The sequence below is a fragment of the Lissotriton helveticus genome, chromosome 2_1 (assembly GCF_964261635.1).
Source record: "Lissotriton helveticus chromosome 2_1, aLisHel1.1, whole genome shotgun sequence".
Classification (NCBI taxonomy): domain Eukaryota; kingdom Metazoa; phylum Chordata; class Amphibia; order Caudata; family Salamandridae; genus Lissotriton; species Lissotriton helveticus.
In genome coordinates, this window is record NC_136059.1 from 372573157 (window position 1) to 372595451 (window position 22295).

General features: G+C 44.7%; 1 protein-coding gene across 3 annotated transcripts in view; it reads right to left on the reverse strand.

Annotated features, from left to right (window-relative positions):
- The window catches only part of RICTOR (RPTOR independent companion of MTOR complex 2), a 1600666-nt gene that overhangs the window by 1258264 nt on the left and 320107 nt on the right, over positions 1-22295 (reverse strand). For all 3 annotated transcript variants that reach the window (XM_078674985.1, XM_078674984.1, XM_078674983.1), the window contains exons 12-13: positions 9094-9181; positions 8071-8161 (exon numbers count right to left, since the gene is read on the reverse strand). In XM_078674985.1, the coding sequence (XP_078531111.1) occupies positions 8071-8161; positions 9094-9181 (179 nt within the window). The remainder of the gene's footprint in view (positions 1-8070; positions 8162-9093; positions 9182-22295) is intronic.

The following is a 22295-nucleotide window of genomic DNA, read 5'->3' on the forward strand; positions in this document are numbered from 1 at the left end:
ATTTAGCAGAGTCATGATATTAGTTCAAGAACTTACTTAACAATTTACTAATTACAATACTTTGCCAAAGCAGGGCCTTAATTAGGTAACAAAAGAAGAACCTATCAGGCGGTGCGAGTAATAATCTTTCAAATTTGAAGAGGCTTGTCCGCCCACCCCTCTTCGTATAAAGTTCAAGTCAAGGTCTATAGTACACATACGATGATACACCAAGAGCAAAGAAAGTCCATGGAAAAATGCAAAGAGGATACAAACACTTGAAAATAAAGTAAAAGAATAATTAGAACTAAATTGGATGAGCAAGTTCCCAGGTCACTAATTATTAGTGGAACGGTAAAGAGCACATATAAAGAGTAAACGTCCCCACGTTTATAGAGATGTTTTGTTTAAGCAGTTTTAAATAGCATGAACTCAACCGGAATGCACACCAGTTACATTATAGAAGGCCACATTCATATCACCTTTCAGGCATGGGAGGATTAAGATTTTTTTAAGAATCACAGGATGTTGAGCTAACGCACATACTAAAAATCTGCTTCCACAGCTCTAATGCCAGCAGCTGTGGGCATAACACCACATTCTCTGGAAATCCACAAGTGGTTAAGTGGGTCAGGAAGTCCTTCAGGAAACGGGAGCGAAAATTTTAAATGTATCTTGATGGAATGCATGCATGGAGCAGAATCGAAAGGGCCAGCGTCCCCAATTTGGAAGGAATCTAAGTGTCACACATATGAAGGTGTAGTGACGCAAGATGGAAATGGCGTCAGATGTGTTTGCATTGCACACAAGCTGCCGTGAAAGAATGAGGTGGTGTTGGCAAGGACGAACCATCAGGGACAAAATACCCCTACAACGACTATGACCGATCACAACAGGAGGAAAACATTATATCAAATTGACATGGCACTGGTCAAAAAGGAATTAAAAACATGTCAAGTGAGCAGTAGTGAAACAATAATTATGACATTTGAAAACTGTATACTTAAGGTGCAGGAAAGTGGCAACAATTGATGGCACACTTAATAGGACAACATATACAGATGGTGGAAAAACAGTAAGGTAAACATATTTGAAATAGAAGTGAAACAACATAAACAAGCATTTGCAATGCAATAGGTCTCGCATTTACATGACTTTGAGCTATTGACATTGCAAATAACAAGGCCTTTTATATTTGTTTTTGTTTTAAAAACATAAATAAAAGGCATTGTAACTTACAATGCCAATAGCTTTAACTTGTGTAACTGCAAGACCTATTGCATTGCAAATGCTTGTCCCTTTGGTGGAGGCCATGATTCCCCACAGGAGCGTTGACAAGCGAGGAGATGCCGTGGTGCGCAGGGCGCCTCACCGGATCTCCTAAGACACCATTTCAGTGCTATGGGCGACCTCCCGCTTTTGTGTGCAAGCAGCCATCACGTTAGGCTTCACTTGCCACTCCCCGAGCCGGTGTCCGAGTCACATACACTGCCTCTCTCAAGTTGAGATTCCAGGAAGAATGCGCAAATCACTCAGCTTCAGATTTCCAGGTTACCAACTGATGCAAGTGTTCTGGTGTCCTAGGGGGCTACGTGGTCTCATAGGTATCCCCATAGGTTCCCCTCGTTGTCCTGGGCTTGCGTACAGCACTGCGCTCAGTGCAGGTCTTGGGTCCTTGGATATAGCTTGGAACCGGGTGAGATAGCAGCGAGTCTTCTGAGGGTTGTGGATGCAGCGACAGGGGCCCCACAGATACAGAGGTGGACCCAGGCCAGGATGTGCCATTCGCGGGGCTGAGCAAAGCTATATCTCGCAACTTAATTGCGTAATTTAGGAAGCTCCAACACACGGGCCTAGAGTGAATAGCCGGCCTGTGACGCTGGTCGTTGCGAATGGTCCCTCCAATACTCAGGCAGGCCTGGCATTCTGTCCCAATCCAGGGGGCATCCACAAATTACCTCCCTCCTCAGAGCCCCAGGAGCCAGGAGCAAAGCGAAGAGGCGGGCGCTGCAGCTGGAAGTACCTGAGGGCCGGTCCCGCTGAGATCTGCACCCTGGGTAGCGGCTGCCTGCTAGGCCGCACTCATGGAGGTCCCGATATCGGGGCTTTGGGGGGCCTGATCCCCCTCCCACCGCTGTCATTGCGGAGCCACCAGGAGCTGGGCTGCGGCTCACAAAGCACATGTCTATCTGACCGGGTCAGGCGCAATCCCATACGCCGGCAGTCTCCGCTCTTATCTAAGGCCCGACCGCAGCAGCTCCATCATCTGTAAGGCCGCGGCGGGTAGTTGCCTTGGTCCCGGTCCATTCGGGCACCAGCGATGCGTTGCTGCTCCGGACGCTGACGTTGCTCGATCCGGCACTGATTTTAGGGTCGGGAGGGGCACTGTGAAGAGTGCTAGACTATGGACTGGGATGGAGCGCCGGGAGAATGCCTCCATTCGCTCCACCATCGTGGACACCCCCCACGTATCTTTTCTTAGTAACATTACATTATTTATTTATGTTTTTGATCTCCTACGAGAGTGACAGGGCATGTGCCTGCCTTACACAGTGCATGTGCACATCTTTTGCCAGGCATGTGTCTGTTTGCCTTTTGCAAAGTCACAGAGAAAGTTAAAGCGCGTTGGGAGCGCATGATGAAATTGAGAGCGTGGTGGGAGCACGTGAAAGTCAAGATTGTCAGAGAGGAGACGCCCTACGTGTGCACATCGCCTGCCTGGGCACACACGTGGTTTGTCTCCCTTTGCGCACCAAACCTATTCAATAGGCGAGACCTAAAAATGTATAAATAACGCAACAGGCAGATAGAAAGAAGCACCACTCAGAATTGCATTAACTTTTTGTTGGTCTAATATTATGGGGTGTTTGTGCTGAGCACAGTTGAATGTCTCCAAGATCTGCCACTGTGAAAGTCTTGGCAGACAGAACCCACATAACTATCAGAAGCTAGCGTAAGCTCACTCTACTCTACTAAGAGGAGCCTTTTCTCCAGCAGTCCACAGAACCAGTGTTGAAGTGAGGGGGACAGACAGACATATAGCAGGCTAGGCCGGCACAATCGCCAGGCGAAGAAATATAAACCATCCCTAGTAAAGTGCTAATCTACAGAAAAGAGTTTAAAAAATAATTGGGGGGGCATGTTCTTGCCACAAGTTAAAATTGGCATGTACATTAAAGCCCCTGGAAGAAACCGCATATGCTGCCAGTTTTTCCTGTTTATTATAAGTTAGCAAATGTCAAATTGTCAATCCTGTATGTAGTCTGAGCGGCAGGGATTTTAAATATATCTATCTTGACAGGGTTTTCCATGCGAGTGCTTGCTGTAGCAGAGGTGAGCAAGACCCCTCAAATTCATCCTATTCTGATAAACCTGTGTGGGAAAGATCCAGTAGTAGAGAACTGTAAGCGATGTGCGCAGCAAGAGTGTATAAACTCTACAGAGTGATCACCTGCCAAAGTTTGCTGGTGGAGGAAGAAAACAACAAAAAGTCGCAGTGGAGACTGCCAGCAGACGTGTTGAACAATCTTGAAGAGCGACAGCAAAAGACAAGCCGTGAGCGTGCACATCCCAAAACCGGAAGTTCGGGAGCGTGACGCCTGTCGTGGGGCGGGACTTCCGTCTTCTTCGAGAAGCCCGCGCCTACGGAATGGATGGCCCAGGAGCAGTGGTGATGCGGGGCTCCCATGCCTGAGGGAGAGCCTCGCGGTGGCAGCAGAAGTCAGGAGTGGCAGCTGAGGCCGCTGATGCGGTAAGTGGGGCTTAGTTGTGGGGGGAGGGGGTGTGGGGGGGGCGGCAGTGTGTGTGTGTGCGCGTGGGGGGGCGGGGGCGGTGGCGGTGTGTGTGTATGTGTGTGTGTGTGTGTGTGTATGTGTGTGCGCGTCTGTCTGTGTATGCGAGTGTGTGCGTGCCTTCGGCCGGCCTCAGTAACGCTGTGTGTGCGCGCGCGCACGTCCACAGACCCTAAGCGGCTCGTGCACCGGTCTGTCTCCCTTGGGAGGCAAAACAACAACAATAGGCCTCGCTGGCGACATCGCTTTCACGCTGCAACGCCAGGCGAGACCTAAAAATGACTAAAGATGCAATGAACATAGAGGACCCCTAATAATAGGGGACATAGGTGGTGAATAAGGACATTAGGAAGGAGTTAAACAATTATAATAAGTGGGAAAAGAATTGTAACTGTCACGTGTGACCCACGATATAGATTACAAATAAATAACAGTATTCCACTGATCAATAGTATTTAGACCTGTGCTGACTGAGTCACATCTTGTCAACCAGCTTCATTCGGTGCAACTAAGCAGGTTCTGACAATTTACCCCTCTGGCTGGTAGTTTGATCTGTTCCATAGCTTGCCATTTTAATTCACATTCTATATGGGTTTGAGCAGTTTGACGTTGGAAAATGAGGCATGCTCAGTTTTGCCACAAATTCTTCTTTTATGTTGTATAATATGCTGCCTTATAGGTTGTGTGGTTTGCACAGTATACATAATTTCACAATGGCACCAGATACTGTATAGTACATTAGTAGAGTTACAGTAGGTTTATTGTTCCACCCTATATGTAGTGTGATCACTGTTTCGGTTAACCATTTTTCACAATTTAGCCCTGCGTCCACTTTATACCCTGAGCAAATATTTTACAATGCATATCATATATTATATCAATGTTTCATATAAAACTTTTTTATGCATCAAAGTGCTCATGCCTTCAGAGTTTTCTTGACATCTTAGATTTGCTGTGATTAAAACAAATTGCAGGTATTTTGCACATTGTGAAATTGATCTATATTGTTACCAACATAGACATGTTGCTTATAATGAAATTACCTTGACATATGCGCTCTGCTTCTTTTCTGCCTCCGTTAAGTGACAGGGGCCCATCATCTCAAAAACCATCAAACAAACTGGTTACTTATCTAGAGGAGTACTTTCGCAGTTTAAAGAGTTTTCTGGATTGACATGTTGTGCATTATTTCGTCATTTAGTGGTTGGGTCGAGAATAGTCTTTTTATTTTATTTTACATTCCGTGATCATTTGGTGCCTATCCCACCTTGGAGGTCATCAGGCGTACGTCCTTGTAGGCCCTCAACGAAGCTACCATCATTAGATTTCTTTTTGTTTTTGAACTCCGCTACTGTGGCTTCTCTCTTTGATGTAACTCCTTCTTTTCCCTGTTGCAAAGAGCTCTCATCTTTGGAAAGGAGAGAGGGTCGCAATTGAATCCAGAAAACTCTTCAAACTACAAAACTATTCATTTTATCTGCATTATTTGATGCTGTTCTAGATTCACATGCTGTGCAGTTTATCCACTTGGGAGATTGGGCTACAATGAGTTTGTATCTGCAAACAGGTGTTTTAGCATGTTTTTTCCCACCTGTGCTTCCTTGTTTGCTTGGGTAGCTACACAATAGTGTATGATATTTGGAGGACCAAGTGGCCACCCTGCATATATCCATAATGGATACACTAGCGATGAAGGGGAGTGTTGCTCCCTTCTTTATTGTGGAGTGAACGTGTGGTTTTGCTTTCAACATAACTGCGCTGATGGCATCTATGGCCTGTATAGATTATCCACCTTGCTATAGGGCACCTGCTTAATGGAGATCCTATTGTGCCCTGGGGAAAGGAAAAAAAAATCTCTACTTGTTAGATTGTAGTTCCTTAATGCAATACAGTACAGCCCTTCTGACATCTAGTGTATCAAGAGTTCATTCTGCTTTAGATTTCCAGTGCTGGAAAATGGCTGGTAGCTTTATGGATTGAATGAATTGTAAGGACAAAACCACCTTTGGGAGAAAATGTTTTTTTTTTGCATTACCACACAGTTCTTGTTGATTTGTTGGTAAGGCTCTTCCACTACGAGTGCATGCACTCCACTCACTCGTTATAAAGGTGTGATGGCTACCAAAAAGGCAGTCTTTAACACCAAATAATTTCGACCTGCACTGTGCATGGGCTGAAAAGGTAGAAGAATGAGTTGGTTAAGCACTATATGAGTTGGTTAAGCACTATATCAATGTTCGACATTAGTATGGATGCTGACCTCTGTGGCGCCAATCTTTTTGCTCCTTCTAGAAATCTCTTAATGATTGGTGTGAGCAAGAAACGTCTGCCAATTATACGTCTTTAGTAAGCCAAGCAGCAGAGTCAATGAAGTTATTTTACGGTGTCAAAATCATGGAAGCCCAACTGAATTGCAAGAGGGGGTCCAGCAATCAGTGTCCAGTTGTGACCCAGTTCAAGTTTAGACCATTTAAGGACCCAATTGATTGTAGGTGGAGATGTAGCTGTTGGTCCTCACCTACTACAAGGTACCCCAGGGCTACCAGGTAGCGCCAAACATTTTTTTATTTTATGTACTAATTTATTTAGAACACTCACAGCACAGACTCAACTACATCTCTATGCGAAGCACATCTCACAGCACTGGACATCAATGGCCTGAACGACAAAAAAGGAAAAGGCCAGTCACAATATACGTTTTTTGATGGTGGGGGACAACTTCATTACTAGGCACACCTACTGGACCCCGAGGCCTCACCAGTTTTAACTTTGCGCTAGATTTTAGTGTTAGAAACCAACTTCTAAGAAAAATTACGATATCTCTGGATCTGTAAAGGCAGGGAACGAGACTTGAATCAAGGTGGATGGTTCCAGACGAAGAGACAAAGCGTCTCACTAAAGCTACAGCAGTCCTTTTGTCCCTCCCACCCCTCTCAATAAGTAGAGTGGTGAACTTACCCCCAATAACCCCCCCCACCCCCCACCCATAAGGAGGCATACAGACACTAGAAAGACACTAGAGCAGTTCATATTTGTAAACAAAAATGCCAAGTTTGCAGCGAGCCAGTCCTGGCATCATGCCATACCCTCAAACCTAAAGCCCCAACAGGTTTTTCTGAGATTCTTGGGGGTGACAGACTGGTGGAATTACTCCCTATCTGCCCACCCAAGAGGGTCCAGAACACAAAGAATAAAAATCAGATCTGAATTACCAAAGACATTTTAATTTAATTTGCTCATCCTACAAGTTAATTTGTTCTGCTGAGGCCTGGAATGCATAAAGTCTATCTTTGAGTGTTTAAGAGCAGAGTAGGATCACTAGTACAAGACAGTTACAAATGAAGGCTACAATCAATCTCAATAAGCAAGCAGCAACTGTAAGTCGCAGGAGCAATTAGGAAGTACAGGGTCAACTTGAGAGAGGAAAAGAAAATTATAGTGTAAGCGGGGAAATCTGAAAGCATAGGGACAACTGCAAACAGATGGGAGCATCTAGAAAGAGTTGGGACAATTACAAGCAGTTTTGGGAAAACACAAACTGGGGAAAATGAATGCTGGTTAAAAGTTCAAACAATAATTTTTTAATACCCTTTATCCAGGGAAGTTTCAAAACTTCTTGTTAGTCTGGATGGGTAGGACTTTGTCAGCCCAAGCAATGACAAAGATTAGTAACAAACGCAATAACAAACCAGCAACTTCTCTCTGATATCAAGCACACGTGTGCGCCTTTCTGTGTTCAGCTAATGCGAACTCACAAACTTCGGGAAATTAAGGGTCACTCAGTGGTCAAAGATCCTCTCTGTATTTCAATCACTCAGCATGGTGTCGCTTTGTTATCAAGTTGTGATCAATGTTTTCTTTGCTTGGGAATACATCCACACCAGTAATGGGGGTGGTTGATGGTTTGCAGTTTTCAGCCCAGAGGTTGAGAAGGAATTTGATGACTGTGCAGACAAGATACTGGTTTGGGACTCAAAATAACCAGTGACACAATCTTATTCCAAGTGTAGCTTGCCATCCAGATTTTCTCAATCTATCAACAGCATCAGCAATCTCTGAACAAACATTTTCTAAGAATGTTGGTGTTTTTATGAAATGCTGTGTTTTAAATTGGAGGACAAGAGAGTTTGAGGAAATTCTGTTTGTATAAACACAAGACACCCAACTACATCTCAATAAAACACAATGAAAATAAATACTACTAGTAAGAAATACTACAACACCTACTTAAGTTCTTCTTGGCACACATTCATTAGTAGGAAAAAAAGAGCGTGGCACACAATTTAATTTTAAACCTTACCTTGAACGTGCACGATGGGGAAGAATAGTATTGGCCTCAGTAGCTACAAACCCATCAGAGAGCCTCCAAGTGTCTTGAAACCGACTTGGATCTACAGAAAAACAGTAGAACAATAAGAATCAAGATACGATTATTAACAGTGACTGCCTAGATGTTACTGCACCCTGAACCAGACACTTTTTGCAACAGGAGGAGAAAGGGAATGAAGGAAAGGAGAAGGTAAGAAAAGGAAAAGGAAGGAGAGGGAAAGCGAAAGGGATGAGGAGGAATCACTGAAAAATTGAGTTACAGTCAAACAATGTACTATTTTTACTAAGATTCCCTACCTGATGGTATGGAATAATTCAAGTATTTGGACTATGAAAGACTCAATGCCAAAACAGTAGAACAATAAGAATCAAGATATGATTATTAACACTGACTGCCTTGGTGTTACTGCACTCCTCAACCAGACACTTATTGCAAAAGGAGGAGAAAGGGAATGAAGGAAAGGAGAAAGTTAGAAAAGGAAAAGGAAGGAGAGGGAAAGCGAAAGGGATGAGGAGGAATCACTGAAAAATTTAGTTACGGTCAATCAACGTACTATTTTTACTAAGATACCCTGCCTGATGATATGGAAGAATTCAAGCATGTGGACTATGAAATATTCAATGCCAGAGAGGGTATTATGGAATTTAATGAGGTAAAAACAGAACACCATTGAGTAGGGGAAAAGGGTATTATTAGTGCTACAAAGCTATATAAACATCACAGAGAAACAAAAGTAACAGAAGGCATGAAGGAATGTTGAATGTTGGGAACTGATCAAAGGCATGGGCTACAGGAAGTACCCTATAACAAGAGGCGGAAGAACCCCAATTTTCAAATTTTTTATTTCTTATTTGAAAAAAGAAAACACTTCCCCATCAGAACTGGGAAGGGGACGGAGGGCATAGCAAGCTGAAGGCCAGCTTGACAAACAAGAAATTGGAAGTTGTTTGATCACAACATAGAACTTCTATTGGTTAAACTTGGAGTACCTACCTACGCTGAGAAGCCCTTCTATGAAGTCCTCAGTCACAGCAGGAAGAGGGAGTCGGAAAATGTCATAGAGAACTTCAAGTAGACCTTTCTAAACAGTAGCACAAAAAAATCTTAATTTTAAAGCACAATAAAAATGAACTGCACAATATAAAAATAAAACAATATAAATAACAGGATTGTTGCTGAGGTTAGAACACTTTCAACAAACTGTGTATGTATTTGTAAGCAGCAACTGCATGCTCATTACGTAATGCAATATTTATATATGAATAGAAGAGCAACATTTTAATATCCCAAGCAATGAACAGACAAAGGTTATTGGAAATTTTCTACTGCTAAATTCTAAATAATTACCCAAAAATGTTGTTAATTTCACTTAGTGTATCTTGCTTTAAAACGAACAAAACTGATTGAGAATAAAATGCCCTGCACAATAAAATTACTGCTAGAAGTAGTCACCGGAGGAAACACACTGTGCAACATTTAACATCTATGGAATTCACCGTAATTTTATAAATTTCATGAAATATGATAATTTGATAAATGTCACAAGCCTAATACCCATTCCCACGGGCCTAATTCAGACCTGTTTAAAGATCAAATAAAACAGTGCTTTTCTGACTGTTTTATAACCCAGCATGCAGAGATGATCCTGAAGACCGAAATAGCTACTTACTGGTGGTAGTTTTGCAGCTTGAAGTATTTTTTGGCTTCACATGCTGAGCATTATTCAGCTATCTAATGGTTAGGTCCGGAATATTCTCCTTGGAGTCTTAGTGGTTTTCTACTTTTTAGGTCTCGACTGGGGTGGCTGCGCACATATGCAGCTCACTCAGCGAGATTTAATGTTTTGGAGAGGTTTCATGTAAAGAGCTTTAAGCCACGCCCCTCTTTTCCATTGGCTGGTGTCACCGTTTATGCTAAACGGTGGCCAGCCATTGGAAAAGAGCTTTTTGTGACATTAACTTTTCTCTTTTTCAAACGGCCCACTTGGATGGGCTCGTCTGCCTTCCTCCAGTCGCAAAAGGTTTCTTATCTTTATGGGGCCATTTGTTTGTCCGCACATTATGGTATTGAGGAATAATGCCTGTATTAGTATATTCAACTGTATATCCCTCACAGAATAAGAACATGATCAAACAGAATGTATTTCTTTTTGATTTTTTACAGACTCTGCCCCTGAGGAAGGGCCAAGGGGCCCGAAATGCATAGGGCATCACAAAGAAATGTATAATATGTTCATGTATGAACCGAGAATGTGAAACTATTATCCAATGATATATGTAATTGGTGTAAATAAGTGACGACTTCTTTTTGTGTAAAGAACCAAGTAAAAAGGTTATTCATGAAATGGTTTTTTGATTTGATAATGTTGATTCAACAATAAGATGGTATGTAATTTTGGTTTAGTAAAGCACACTATTTAAACAGTAGCATCCCAGCAGGCAGTGCAACTGTGCGCATTAGGACAAGCGGTTACGCTTGTAATATTTTTGTTATTGAATAGCACATTATGGACATTGTGCTAACCTATGCAGCACGCATTAAGTAATAGTATAAATTCAAAACATTTTTCTTAAAAGACAGGTGTGCCCAGCCTCCACTTTAATTCTGCCATTTGTTTCAAACACATGGCCCCATAAAGACAAGAAATCGTCTGCAGCGCGGTCCTCTTTGTTACAGAGGTAGGTTGTCACTGAAGGTATTTCGTAATCATGCCCCTTTAGGCTCATGTCCCATCCACATGTGAACTGCACCCCTCCCTTTACATTAGAACTGAAATGTGACAGCATCTATGTCTGTTTTTATTACTATACATGTCAAACTAGTTTATGCTCGTGTCCTGCTGCGCTTGATTGTATTGGACCTTGAAATCCTCGACTTCTTCTTCTCCTCATATTCGTGGGGTGGGCAGGGGCGAGTGGGGCTTGCGTTCCAGCATTTCACTTGCATTCTCTGGGACTTTGACCAGCTCATGTTCTCCGTTAAGCCCTGACAACCGACAGTCAGAGTTTAGTCCTTCTTTGCTGATTGTTTACCCGCAGCGCCTAAATGATGAAACGTCACCAAAATGCATGCGGCACAACAGCGCTTCCTGGTGTGTAGAAACCGTACCACCATTTTGCTTTCCCAAAAAAATAAGGTTCGGCTGTGAGGCAGTTTAACGAAGGCCTTGTGCATTTTTGTAGCCGCCCCACTGATGGAATTAAACTTCTCAGCTCTAAACCTGCTTCTGATTTTCTAGAAAGGCCAAACAACGTGTCATATTTGCAAAGATATAACACGATGCAGACAGACATCTCCGACTCAAGATGTATTCTGAATTACGGCTGCTATGGAAATCTGCACTTGCAATGTATACATTGTATATTGCTAGTATGGACTTTGGGTTTTAAGTACTCTTGACCACCGTTCCCTTTAAGGCGCGCGCTCGCACACCTCTCCTGACGTCAGCGCGCACTGCCGGTTGTGGAGTGTGCACACGGCCAGGACGCCGCGCGAGAGAGTCGCGCGGCCAGGCGCTTTAAAGATGCGAGAGGCGCAATAATCAGGAGTCGTGACGAGTTGCAGGTAAGGTTAGCCTTGTGGCCTGGGAGGGCTGGGGGGCTTGTGGTGATGTGGCTGCAGAGCGCGGGACAGATCGTGGCCTTTTATTTAAATATTGATGTTAATCAGAGCCCTTCACAGCTCCGATTAACATCAATACTTAAACAAAAAGGCCACAATCGTCTCCGCGCTTTACTAACAAAAGCATACAGCCAGTTTCAAAACACAGAGTGTACTAAAGTACACACTGTGTTTTTAAACTGGCTCTACGCTTTTGCTAGTAAAGCGCGATACGGGGACGATTGTGGCCTTTTGATAAGTATTGATGTAAATCAGAGCCCGTGAAGGGGCTCTGATTAACATCAATACTTAAACAAATGGCCACAATCGTCCCCGCACCGCAGTGCTTGTCCACAGGGTGTACATAATTTTCCTGCTGCAGGCCCACAGGTATACACTTAGTAACTTTATGCTGCATAGATAGCTGCCAAGGTTTCAGATTGCTATGTGAGACAGTTTCATAATTTCAGAAAAATTATGAGTCACATTTTAACGACTATGAGTGACAATCATGCGCGCAACATCACGCTATGAATGTAAATGTAAATGTATTGTATTTATATAGCGCACTTCTACCCGGAGGCCTCGTAGCGCTGTATTCATACCACTGTGGAACCCATCCTGGCTTTCCTGTGAAATGTCCACTCCTGGGCACCCCGAAGGTGAAGCCAGGCATCCAAGCGCTGCTGGGGCCATTATGAAGAATGGGGAAACATAAATATCAGAAATTACACCCATTTCAGCTACAGCAGTAAGAAATAATGATTAAATGGCTTCCATTTAAGATACTCGTGCCCATGTAACTATAATTAAAATTGTACAAATATCACAAATCTCCTTTGCAACATAGTAAATAAATGCTCTGAACTGTAGCTCAGGAACTATTCTTTTGCAGTTGTGTGTTTTTTTAGGCTTGTGCTTCTGTGGTGAATGCTAGCCTGCACAAGACACAGCTATGAAAGCCACGCCATTTGGCAGTGCGATAGTGCAGACCTTCTGCTTGCACATCAGTGTATTTATTCCCTGCCTGAAAATAATGATCATCTGCCTAGCCCCGCACTCGCAGACAGTGACAACAGCGACCACACCAGAAGGCTGTTACAGACCAAGTTCTGCCTCTCTGATGATGTATGTGCAGCCGTGCTGACTGTCATTTGTTGCACCGACTGGAAACACTAGTCCATTGTGACTGCGCGCTAAAAAATAAATAATTAAATATCAACAAACAGGCACTCACTTTACTTGTTGAATGGCAATTGCAGGCCGCCTCGTCGTTAAAGCCGCAACGACTCCCGACCGAGGCAAAAGCCGGCCAGCATAAGTCCGAGGCGCAGGAGGCCTGGCTGCACAGGGAGTGGATTGGAAAGGTCTCAGGTCGCGGCAGGTTCCATGATACCGCAGCACAATGCGGTGCAAGCAGCGCTCAGGTACGCAAGGTTGAGACACCCATTACGCCCGCTAGGCCCCGATTAGGGCCGGCACGACACAACGTGGTGCGAGCAGCAGGCTCCCGACAGCTGCACAGTGGCTTCGATTGCTAAACTTTTAAACTGTGCTCCCGCCCTCACGCTGCGATTGGACAAATTAGTGCTTGAGTTTACGGACTTGTGATGTCGTAAATCAGTGTATCTCGCCGAGATGATGTGAAAGTTACATTTGTAGCAGGTCCAGACGGCGCTGAGCGAGCCAGCCACCAACCAACCATGCTGCTAGCAGTGCATAGAGGCGCTGCCAGTTAAGAGCTTTACTCTCCTTGTGGTGCTCATTTAGCAGGCTGTCATGGAGAGGAGGCGCTTTAAATGCGTGACAATGCGGCTCACCGCACTGAAATGCGTTAGTCACACCTCAAGCGTGATACTTGACAGGACTGTGCTTGTCATCAGTGATTTCATCAATGGTTGCTCATTAATAGAAGGTAAAGTACAGGAAATCACCAAAGTGAAAAAAATGTGAAAATGAAAACAAAGGAAAAGAAATACCAGGAGAAAATGAGGTCTTGTGTGAGTTGTAAACGGAGCAGTGCAGGGAACTGTCCTGCTATTGTCTCTGGACAGTGTGTGAAAGTTTGAGAGGTAGAAATTATGTGTAATGCTGTCAGCCAGGAAAGTGAGAAGGTATGGAATATTTGGCGCTTATTGATTTGTCATGGTGTTTGTGGACTGGAAAGAGATGTGGTAAGTAAAGGAGCTGGAGATAGGAGGGGCTTTTGTTGACAATAAGATAGGGATGATAGGCCTGGATGCCATTAAAGAAGGGTTCTCAAAGAAGGAGTCGCTGGATAATCAGGCAGAGATTCAAAGATGAATAGCGGATGCGGGCATGAGAACTTTGAGAAAATATCTATGTTCGTTGTTTTCATCGGCTGGTGTTGAGAGAGGAAGTGTGTGAAAACGTAAAGCTCTAAGAGACTTGATGGTTTTGTTTCAGGTTAGAGTTGAGAAATTCCAGTTTTGTACGGTTTAGTTTTTTAGGTGTTTTGTTAGTTCATTTGTATTGTATTGTGTATATTTTTATGGATGTAGAAAACATGGGTGTATTGACACGAATAGTGGAATTTAGTATACGTGCTTGGGGATGGAATAGATGAGGTAGCGAGAGATGGTGGTTGGAGTTGATGGTAGAAAAATAGATTCCACATTTTCTTGCAAAGGTTTTATTTATTCGCCTTGGACCTCTGTCCTTTGAGACTCACATGACTTTGATTCTGCATATTGACCCCTTGACGTTTACATATATTATTAACTGTAGTGGCTTAATATTGAATCTATTTCCCCCCCAAAGTTTTTAGGACAGTGAAGAGCCATGTTCCTGTTCCTCCTGTTCCTGTTCCTCCTCCTCCTCCTGTTCCTCCTCCTCCTGTTCCTCCTCCTCCTGTTCCTCCTGTTCCTCCTCCTCCTGTTCCTCCTCCTCCTCCTCCTCCTCCTCCTCCTCCCCCCCCCCCCTCCTCCTCCTCCTCCTCCTCCTCCTCCTCCTCCTCCCACCCACCCACCCACCCACCCACATGATGTAGCATCCACACTCCAGCTGACTCATTATTCTCCTGACACCCCAGATCATCTATCATTGTAACACAAATGTCACAGAACCTCCAATTGCACAAGCATGTGCCTCAGGCTGGACCAAGATTTCAGATTGCTTATGTGTGACATTTTCGATGTACTTATGATGACTAGCATTCGATGGCCAAGGGTGACATTTTCTTGTGGACAAAATCAAAGCAATGAAGATGTGGGAAATATGTGAAAATCTCTGCAAGTAAAACAAGATTTTTAAAGTAAACGTTTTGAGTGACATTTGGCGCCGCATGCATGCGCGGTCTGGTTCCTGGCGCACATAGCCAAGGTTGCAGCGCCCAGAGACCTTCCACTGCCGCACACAGAAGAAAAAAATTAGAGGGAACATTGCTCTTGATACCCATCCATTTGTGCAACGACTACTCCCTCCCAAGCTACCGCTTCCTTCGCTCGCCTTAACCTCATTGGTGAAACCCCTACCTCCATCCCGCTGCACTGAGCCTACGTATTCCTGTGGTCACACAGGATGTCGGGAGTGCAGAGTACCAGAGAAGGCCACCAGGGGGTGCCCAGGTTCAGGGATTTGGGGGGTACCATGGGCCCTACTGCAAGCAACAAAACGCCCCCTCCCTGTTTTGCTCGTAAATCCAACGTGTGAAGCTTGGGGCCCAGGGAGGACCCCCTTGTCCTCTTTCTGACTTTAGCCGCCCGCCCGTGCATGCTTTAGTGTCTCCTGGGCGAACAACCAGATCCTGCCCTGGGGTCTACGCCTTTGACGAGTTTTTTTAACTCGCTGAATGTCCCACTTGTAGCTTTAATGAGACTCCGCACCCAGAGAGTGTGTTGTTTACTCCCTAGCCCCCGGTTTTATTTTACTTTGACACCCAGGTGGTTCTCTCATGGCCACGGGTGCAGCTTGTGATGCTGCTGTGTCACCAGGGGTAGCTAGGACAGTTTTAGGTAACTATGATGACCGGAATCAGGGGGGGTAGGTGCATTGGCACCAAAGCCCGCTGCTTCCCAGATATGACTGTTTTATTACTCTACCGATCACGGAAAGGGGCGGGACAATATAGCCCTGTTCCAGTTAGGGCAGTGGTTCTTTTGGTAGTGAAAGGAGAGGCTGACAAAACGAGAAGGATGAAGAAATGTAACGGGGTGGGCTTACTGTGCCCCATCTCTACCGCCGGCATGCCACCCCCTAACACCCAACCCCTTCTGGAATCCAGGTTCATGCCAGGCGCACAATCGTGAGGCGCACTAGGACTCTCCTTAAACATTTGCGTGCAGAGCGGCACCACCCGGGTGTATGTATGACCCTGGCACTGCCCTTGCTTACGTTAAGAGCCTCGTGTGCTCGGACGCAAGTCCCACTTCTCTCTGATCAGGAAGTGCGCTAGTTCCTCTTTGGTCAATCTCTGTCTAGACTTTTCCTTTCTTTTACTCTCTCGTTTTGAAACATCCTGTGGTCAAATGCAGTCACTGGCCAAGCACAGATTGCAGCTGTCTCTCTTCCTGCTGCACTGTCTCCCTCTCTGCTGTTCCCAAACGCAGGCCTGCGTCCCTTGACAGACACGTTGGGGCGAAGGGCACTCCATCAAATCAACTTTTCTTTCCTTGGACTCCTGTCAGGTCTGACACTTGTGTGCTTTGTTTATTTTAGAATGGCGTCTGGTTCACGTGTCGCTGCGAGAAATGAGCGCCAAATTCGGCGCTGTAAGTAACAGCTTCAAATGCATTACATGTAATGTGTGGACTTACTTTTCAGTGCGTGCAGTACTCCGTTGGCAAAGGCTAGTCGTTTTTGAGAGCCATACAATATATTCACCTTAGAATCTTTTTTTCTTTTTTTAAATATTTTTATTCGCCAACAGCACAAACAACAAAAAAATACAAAGCAATAAAGCTTCTCATTAATAACAAAGAAAAACAGAAAGTCGTTCTCTAATAACATCAATCCTAGTTCGTGTCATATATAAATATAAGCCCCCATATAGACTTTAATTTAATCAGAGATTGAACGCCCCTCACATTTGCCAAAGCATATTCCATTGCCTAGATTTCCTTAATCAGCATCCACCAATTACTTATAAGTGGAGGGTTCGAACCGATCCAAACCCGAGCAATTACCAGTCTAGCTATTACAAACAATGTAACCGGTTCGGTCTATAATTGAAATGTTCGGGACCCAACATAATATCTCTAACAGTGAGGGATAGATCGATCCCCAACTTTTGAGAACATATCTGGCCCACCTGCTGCCAAAACCGGTCTAGTTTAGAACAAGTTACAAACATGTGTGATATTTGCTGCAAAAAGATTGCATCTGGGGCATTTTACTTGAGTGCTGCCAGAACCTGCAGAAGCCCACTTAGCTATTCTCTCATGAGTGTAGGAGAGAAAACGGAAAGTACGAATATGTTGCATTCGTAAGTTAGTAGCATATATAGATTCCTTAACTACACTTAAACTTTGTTCAACAGTGTTTACCGTAACCTCCCATCCCAATATTTGGCTCCACCTTTCGGCTAGTTTATTACCATCCCCTTTTCTGTAGCTAATGAAAATGTTATACATATGGCTTATCATAGATTTAACTTCATCCTGATAAAGATTATCCCATATCTCTGACTTGTTTATCCTCGTCAGCTTAAAATATGTCAAAAAGTAATTTTTGATTTGTAAACATTTTAAAAACATATGCCCCGGTAATTTGAACAACAGTTGTAAATTCTCAAAAGAAATAAAACCACTATAATCATACAAATCACCAAGTGTTGTATTACCAAAATTAGCCCATCGTTTACTCGTGATATCCTGAAAGATCTATGGGAAAATTGGATTATCCCACAAAGGGAGTCTATCATGATAAGATGATAAGTCACATCTAGTTAAGATAGCCTTCCGAATAAACGTAGTATCCCGTAGGGTCTTAAATTTAACCCACTTAAAAAAATTTGGATAATTGATTTTGTACAAATACATTAAGCTGTTTTCTGCCAGCATCAATTGGTGGAAAAAAGTAGTGCATGAGGGATTTAATAACCTTCGAAAGCGACCTGCAAATACAAACCAAAAATACATCATAAAATCTGGGAAATCTATTCCGCCCTGATCGAAGGGGCATTAGAGTAAGTTAATTGCTCTCCGTGCCTTCTTATAGCCCCAGATGAAACTACTAAAGAGACCTTCTAATCTTTTAAAATAAATATTTTAAACTCGCACAGGGATAGATCTAAAAAGGTACAAGAATTTTGGCAGTATTTTCATTTTAATAATATTAGCCCGACCAATGATGCCAATAGGAAGTTTGTGCAATTTTTTCTACAGATTGGCCATATCTCTAATCAAAAACTCATAATTCAGAGAAACTATAAAAATTATCTGTGAGGATAATCTAACCCCCAGATATGTAGCACCCGCACATACACCACTTATAGATTCCTTAGGTTTGAAATGTAAGAGTATTTGAGTTTTGTTAGTATTAAGTTTATATCCAGCTATTGCGCCAAACCTAGCTGCTTCGTCTTCGATTTGTCTCATTGCTCTTACTGGTTTGGTCGCGAAAACCGCTATATCGTCTGCATAGGCGATAACGTTGAGTGACATTACACCCTGTCGTAATGAAGGTTAGACTGTAGTGCATAAATAAATGGCTCAATATAAAGGGCAAATAAAAGGGGAGAAAGCAGAAAGCCTTGTTGTGTACCACGGAAAATTGGAAAGACATCCTATTGTATCCCTAAATACATTCATTTTGCTTGCGTTTTGTCATATAAGGCCCGAGTCCACTGTTTAAAAAGATTCTTTATCCCCATTTTTGCCAAAACCGCCCATAGAAACTTCCAATTATCTATATACACCTTAGTAATAAGTTACTATATTTAAAAACACATAGAGCGTTGATTTTTTTTAAGTCTGTTTCACCCTATTCCCAGTAATTCCAACCTTTCAGCATGATTAGAGTGTGTGAGAAACCTTAATTTCGCGCTGTGCCTGACACCGAGAATTTTGTAGTAAAGTGTACCATTCGGGCCATGTAATTGTCCACTATCGACCTGTCAGGAGGGGAAATTATCCTGTCAAAGCAGCACATCAAGAGCGTTCACACAGAATAATACATTAGTACACGTCAGTGGCCAGGCTGATGGGCTGACAGCGCATCTTCTGTTTCCGCCCCCCCTCACTCTGTTGACTTCAACTGGTGATCTATTTTTTACTGAAGTTTGTTTTTGAGCGTCCCATTCAATTAACCCACACTGAGATATCTTACCTAAAATTGTATGTAGGTCAGGCCTTTTTAAATAGCACTGAAAGGAGGTCAACTAGAAACCGAGATTAAGAAAGGCGTGGCTTTGCAATTATAGCAGTTTGGGCATAATCTTTTCAAATAGGCTTGACTTTTAGTGCGTCAGGCAATGAATGGATTCCTTTGAAGACAAGAAATGGCAAATCTTAAGAGTTTTGACTAAGGCCTTACGAAGACAAGACTGCAGAAATGTGTGATGAGAAGGCAAAGGCATTGCAACACTGAATGAAAGGCACCGCCAGTACCACTTTGGATAGGCAGAAAAGGCTAACAAGGGTTTGAACGTGAAGAACCGTAGCCATACAGGGTTGATCATTTCCAAGATGGTGGCATGGATAACGAACAGTAATAAGGTAACTTCCGCTATTCCCCGCGTCAGTTCTTTGACCCTGGACTCCACCAAACACCTGGCCTGAGTGATGTAGCCTTGGTTATATTTTGCTGGATTTTCTGCCATCTCAGTTACATAGTTGTAACATCAGAGTACACCAGTGCTGTGTTACAAGGACTCTTTGCTACATCAAAGTCCCAGAAAGTGTAGACATGCATCTGTTCTGCGGTCTCAAGACAGTAATAGCACTGAGAATCTTATTCCTTTACAGTGACGGGGATCTCTTAAGTAGCAACACCTTCGACCCAATGTACTGTTCTAAAGTTCTGCAGCTTTGATAAAGTTGAGGCACCTTCTCCAAGTGCCTTAATTCTGGATTGCAAAGTTGAGCCTGGTGGCAGCCAGAATTCAGAAAAGCCAAATTACTGCTAGAGGGAAGTTGTGAGAAACTGAGTTCCTGTTGCAGTACCCCCCCACTTTTTGCCTGATACCTGATGCACTTTTCCTAGGTGTGTCCTGGGTCCCTGCCAATCAGGCACCCAGGGCCTGTGTTTTTTCCCTTATACTAAAGCCTAAACCCAATTGGCATCTCTGGCCACATATCAGCCCCTAGTAAATGGTACCCTAGGTACCCAGGGCATTGTGACAAGAGAAGACCCCCTAAGGGCTGCAGCACTTATTGTGCCACCCTTAGGGGCCCTGTACCTTGACACCCACACACTGCCTTTGCAGGCTGAGTGTCTAGGTGCAGAACTAAGCAAGGAGTCGACATCGCACACATACATGTGTGCCATGCCCACAACCTCACTGCCCTGGCATAGCCCTCTAGTTGGGTGCCCTATGCCAGTGGTGTGGGCACGGGTGCATGAGCCCCATGCCCCTACAGTACCCAGGGCCATTCCTGGGCATTGTAAGTACAGTGATGCCATTAAGAGTATATGGTGCTGGGAGGTTGTCATTACGAACTCCACAGCATCATAATGGCTACACTGAACACTGACAAGTTTGATATCAAACTTCCCAGCACATTAAACCCACACAGATGCCAGTGTGGGATTTAATGTAAAATACACTACCGAGGGCATCTTAGAGATGCCCCCTGAAACCTAACCTACAATCCACGTCTGGGCTGAGTGGCTGCATAGGCTGCCACACAGCAGACATGTTGCTGGAGCCCTGGGTGGAGAGCCCCCCTGCTCTCCTGAGCCTGCAACAATGCACATCCTGGGCGAGGTGCTATGTCTCCTCCCCCAGGATGGACAGGAGGAAGTTTCAAAGGCATACCGCCTCTGAGAGCTTCTCCAGACCATTTGCTGTACCCAGCAACTGGCCCCCATCCGTTCTACCCCCACTCTGGTGAGAAAAACTACGTCAGGAAGGAGGTGTACCAACCTTTGCCAACTCCAGCCCTCAGGTGGAAGAGGCGAGGTGAAGCACAACCCGGGCTCCGGCCATCTTGTAAATGGGGAGCCCTGCCCAATCCCAGCTAGGCTCCTGCCCCCCCTCCCACAGGAGAGGAGCAGGCTAGAGGGTGTACTCACCCCAGGACAGGGACCTATTGGTCCCTGCCCTTGCCCTACCTGTAACGCCCCTAAATTTAGTATTTAGGGGCTCCCTGAGCCTTCCTTCCTCAGATCCAGATACCGAAACAAGAAAGAAGATCAAGTAACAAGAGGACCTGCTGTGCAGCTGCTCAGAAGAGGAAGACACCAACTGATTTGGCCCCAGCCCTACCGGCCTGTTGACCCTCGAACCTGCTCCTGCCAAACCCCGGCGTCTCCAGTGGTCAGCAACCTCAAAAACCCCGGAGGACCTGACTGCCTTGTGACTCTGACTACCTGGGTCTCCCACGAGCAGTGGTACTGCTAAAAGCAAGTAACAAGCCCTGGCATCAGCCCGGTACCGCAAACCCTGCACCCTCTGCACCCGTCAAGCTGGCCTGTTCTGGAGTGAACCAAGACCCCGAGGACATCCCCCCGGCAATTCTGACTCAGAATCCAGTGCCCAAGGACCCTCCTCGACGACCCCGACGACGCCTGCAGCCTCAGAACAAAGGACCCCTCCGACCGCGACCAGCAGGGGGTAAGATTTCCCGACCTCAAAAGACACCCCTGCACCCGGCGCCCCACAGCCCCCTGTGCCAAACTCCTGGGTGCCTACCTATCTTCCAAGATCCCAAGATCCCAACTTACCCCTCGAAGTGTTGGTCGCTCCTGAAGATCCACCGTCCCAGAGTCTGCAGCCTTTTTTCCCTTTTCAAGATCCTCATTGGATAACATTGAGCGCCCGATGGCTCAAAAGCACCCTGCACCCAGCCGCCCGAGTGCCCATGGCAGTGCAACCTGTACCCTTATTCTACTTCCCCATTTGCCCTGAGCAAGTGACCAGGAGCCCAGCTCCCACAGCCGCGTGGCCTGCTAGCCAGCAGCCACCAACCGAAGGCCCCTGCCTCTCATTGGATAACTTTGGGCCTAACTACCTCTGCCCCTGTGCCGCTGAGGGTGTACTAACTGTACCTACCTGACCCTGGGGGACCCCTGCGTCTATGCCCAGAACCTTAAGTTCACCAGTCGAGTACTCACCTGGAAACCGATGACTCACTTTCCTGCCATAGGATAACATTGACTGGTTTGACTCGAAAAATCTTCTAAGTGTGACGTTTTTAAACTTTAAAATAGTCATCTAAAATCAGCCGAATAACGAATTTCGAATTACTCACCTGTGATCAGGAGAGAAGCCAGTACTGTACATTGTAGCCCAGTACTGGACAGCAAAATAATCACAACTGTGTTTGCTAGTAATCTAAATTTCTGCCATAGGAAACCATTGTCTGCTTTTCTGTGAAATTTCTTCTAAGTGTTAAGTTTTGAAATGTTAAAATATTCACCTAAAATCAGCCGAATATCGAAATCCGAAATACTCACCTGTAATCAGGAGAGAA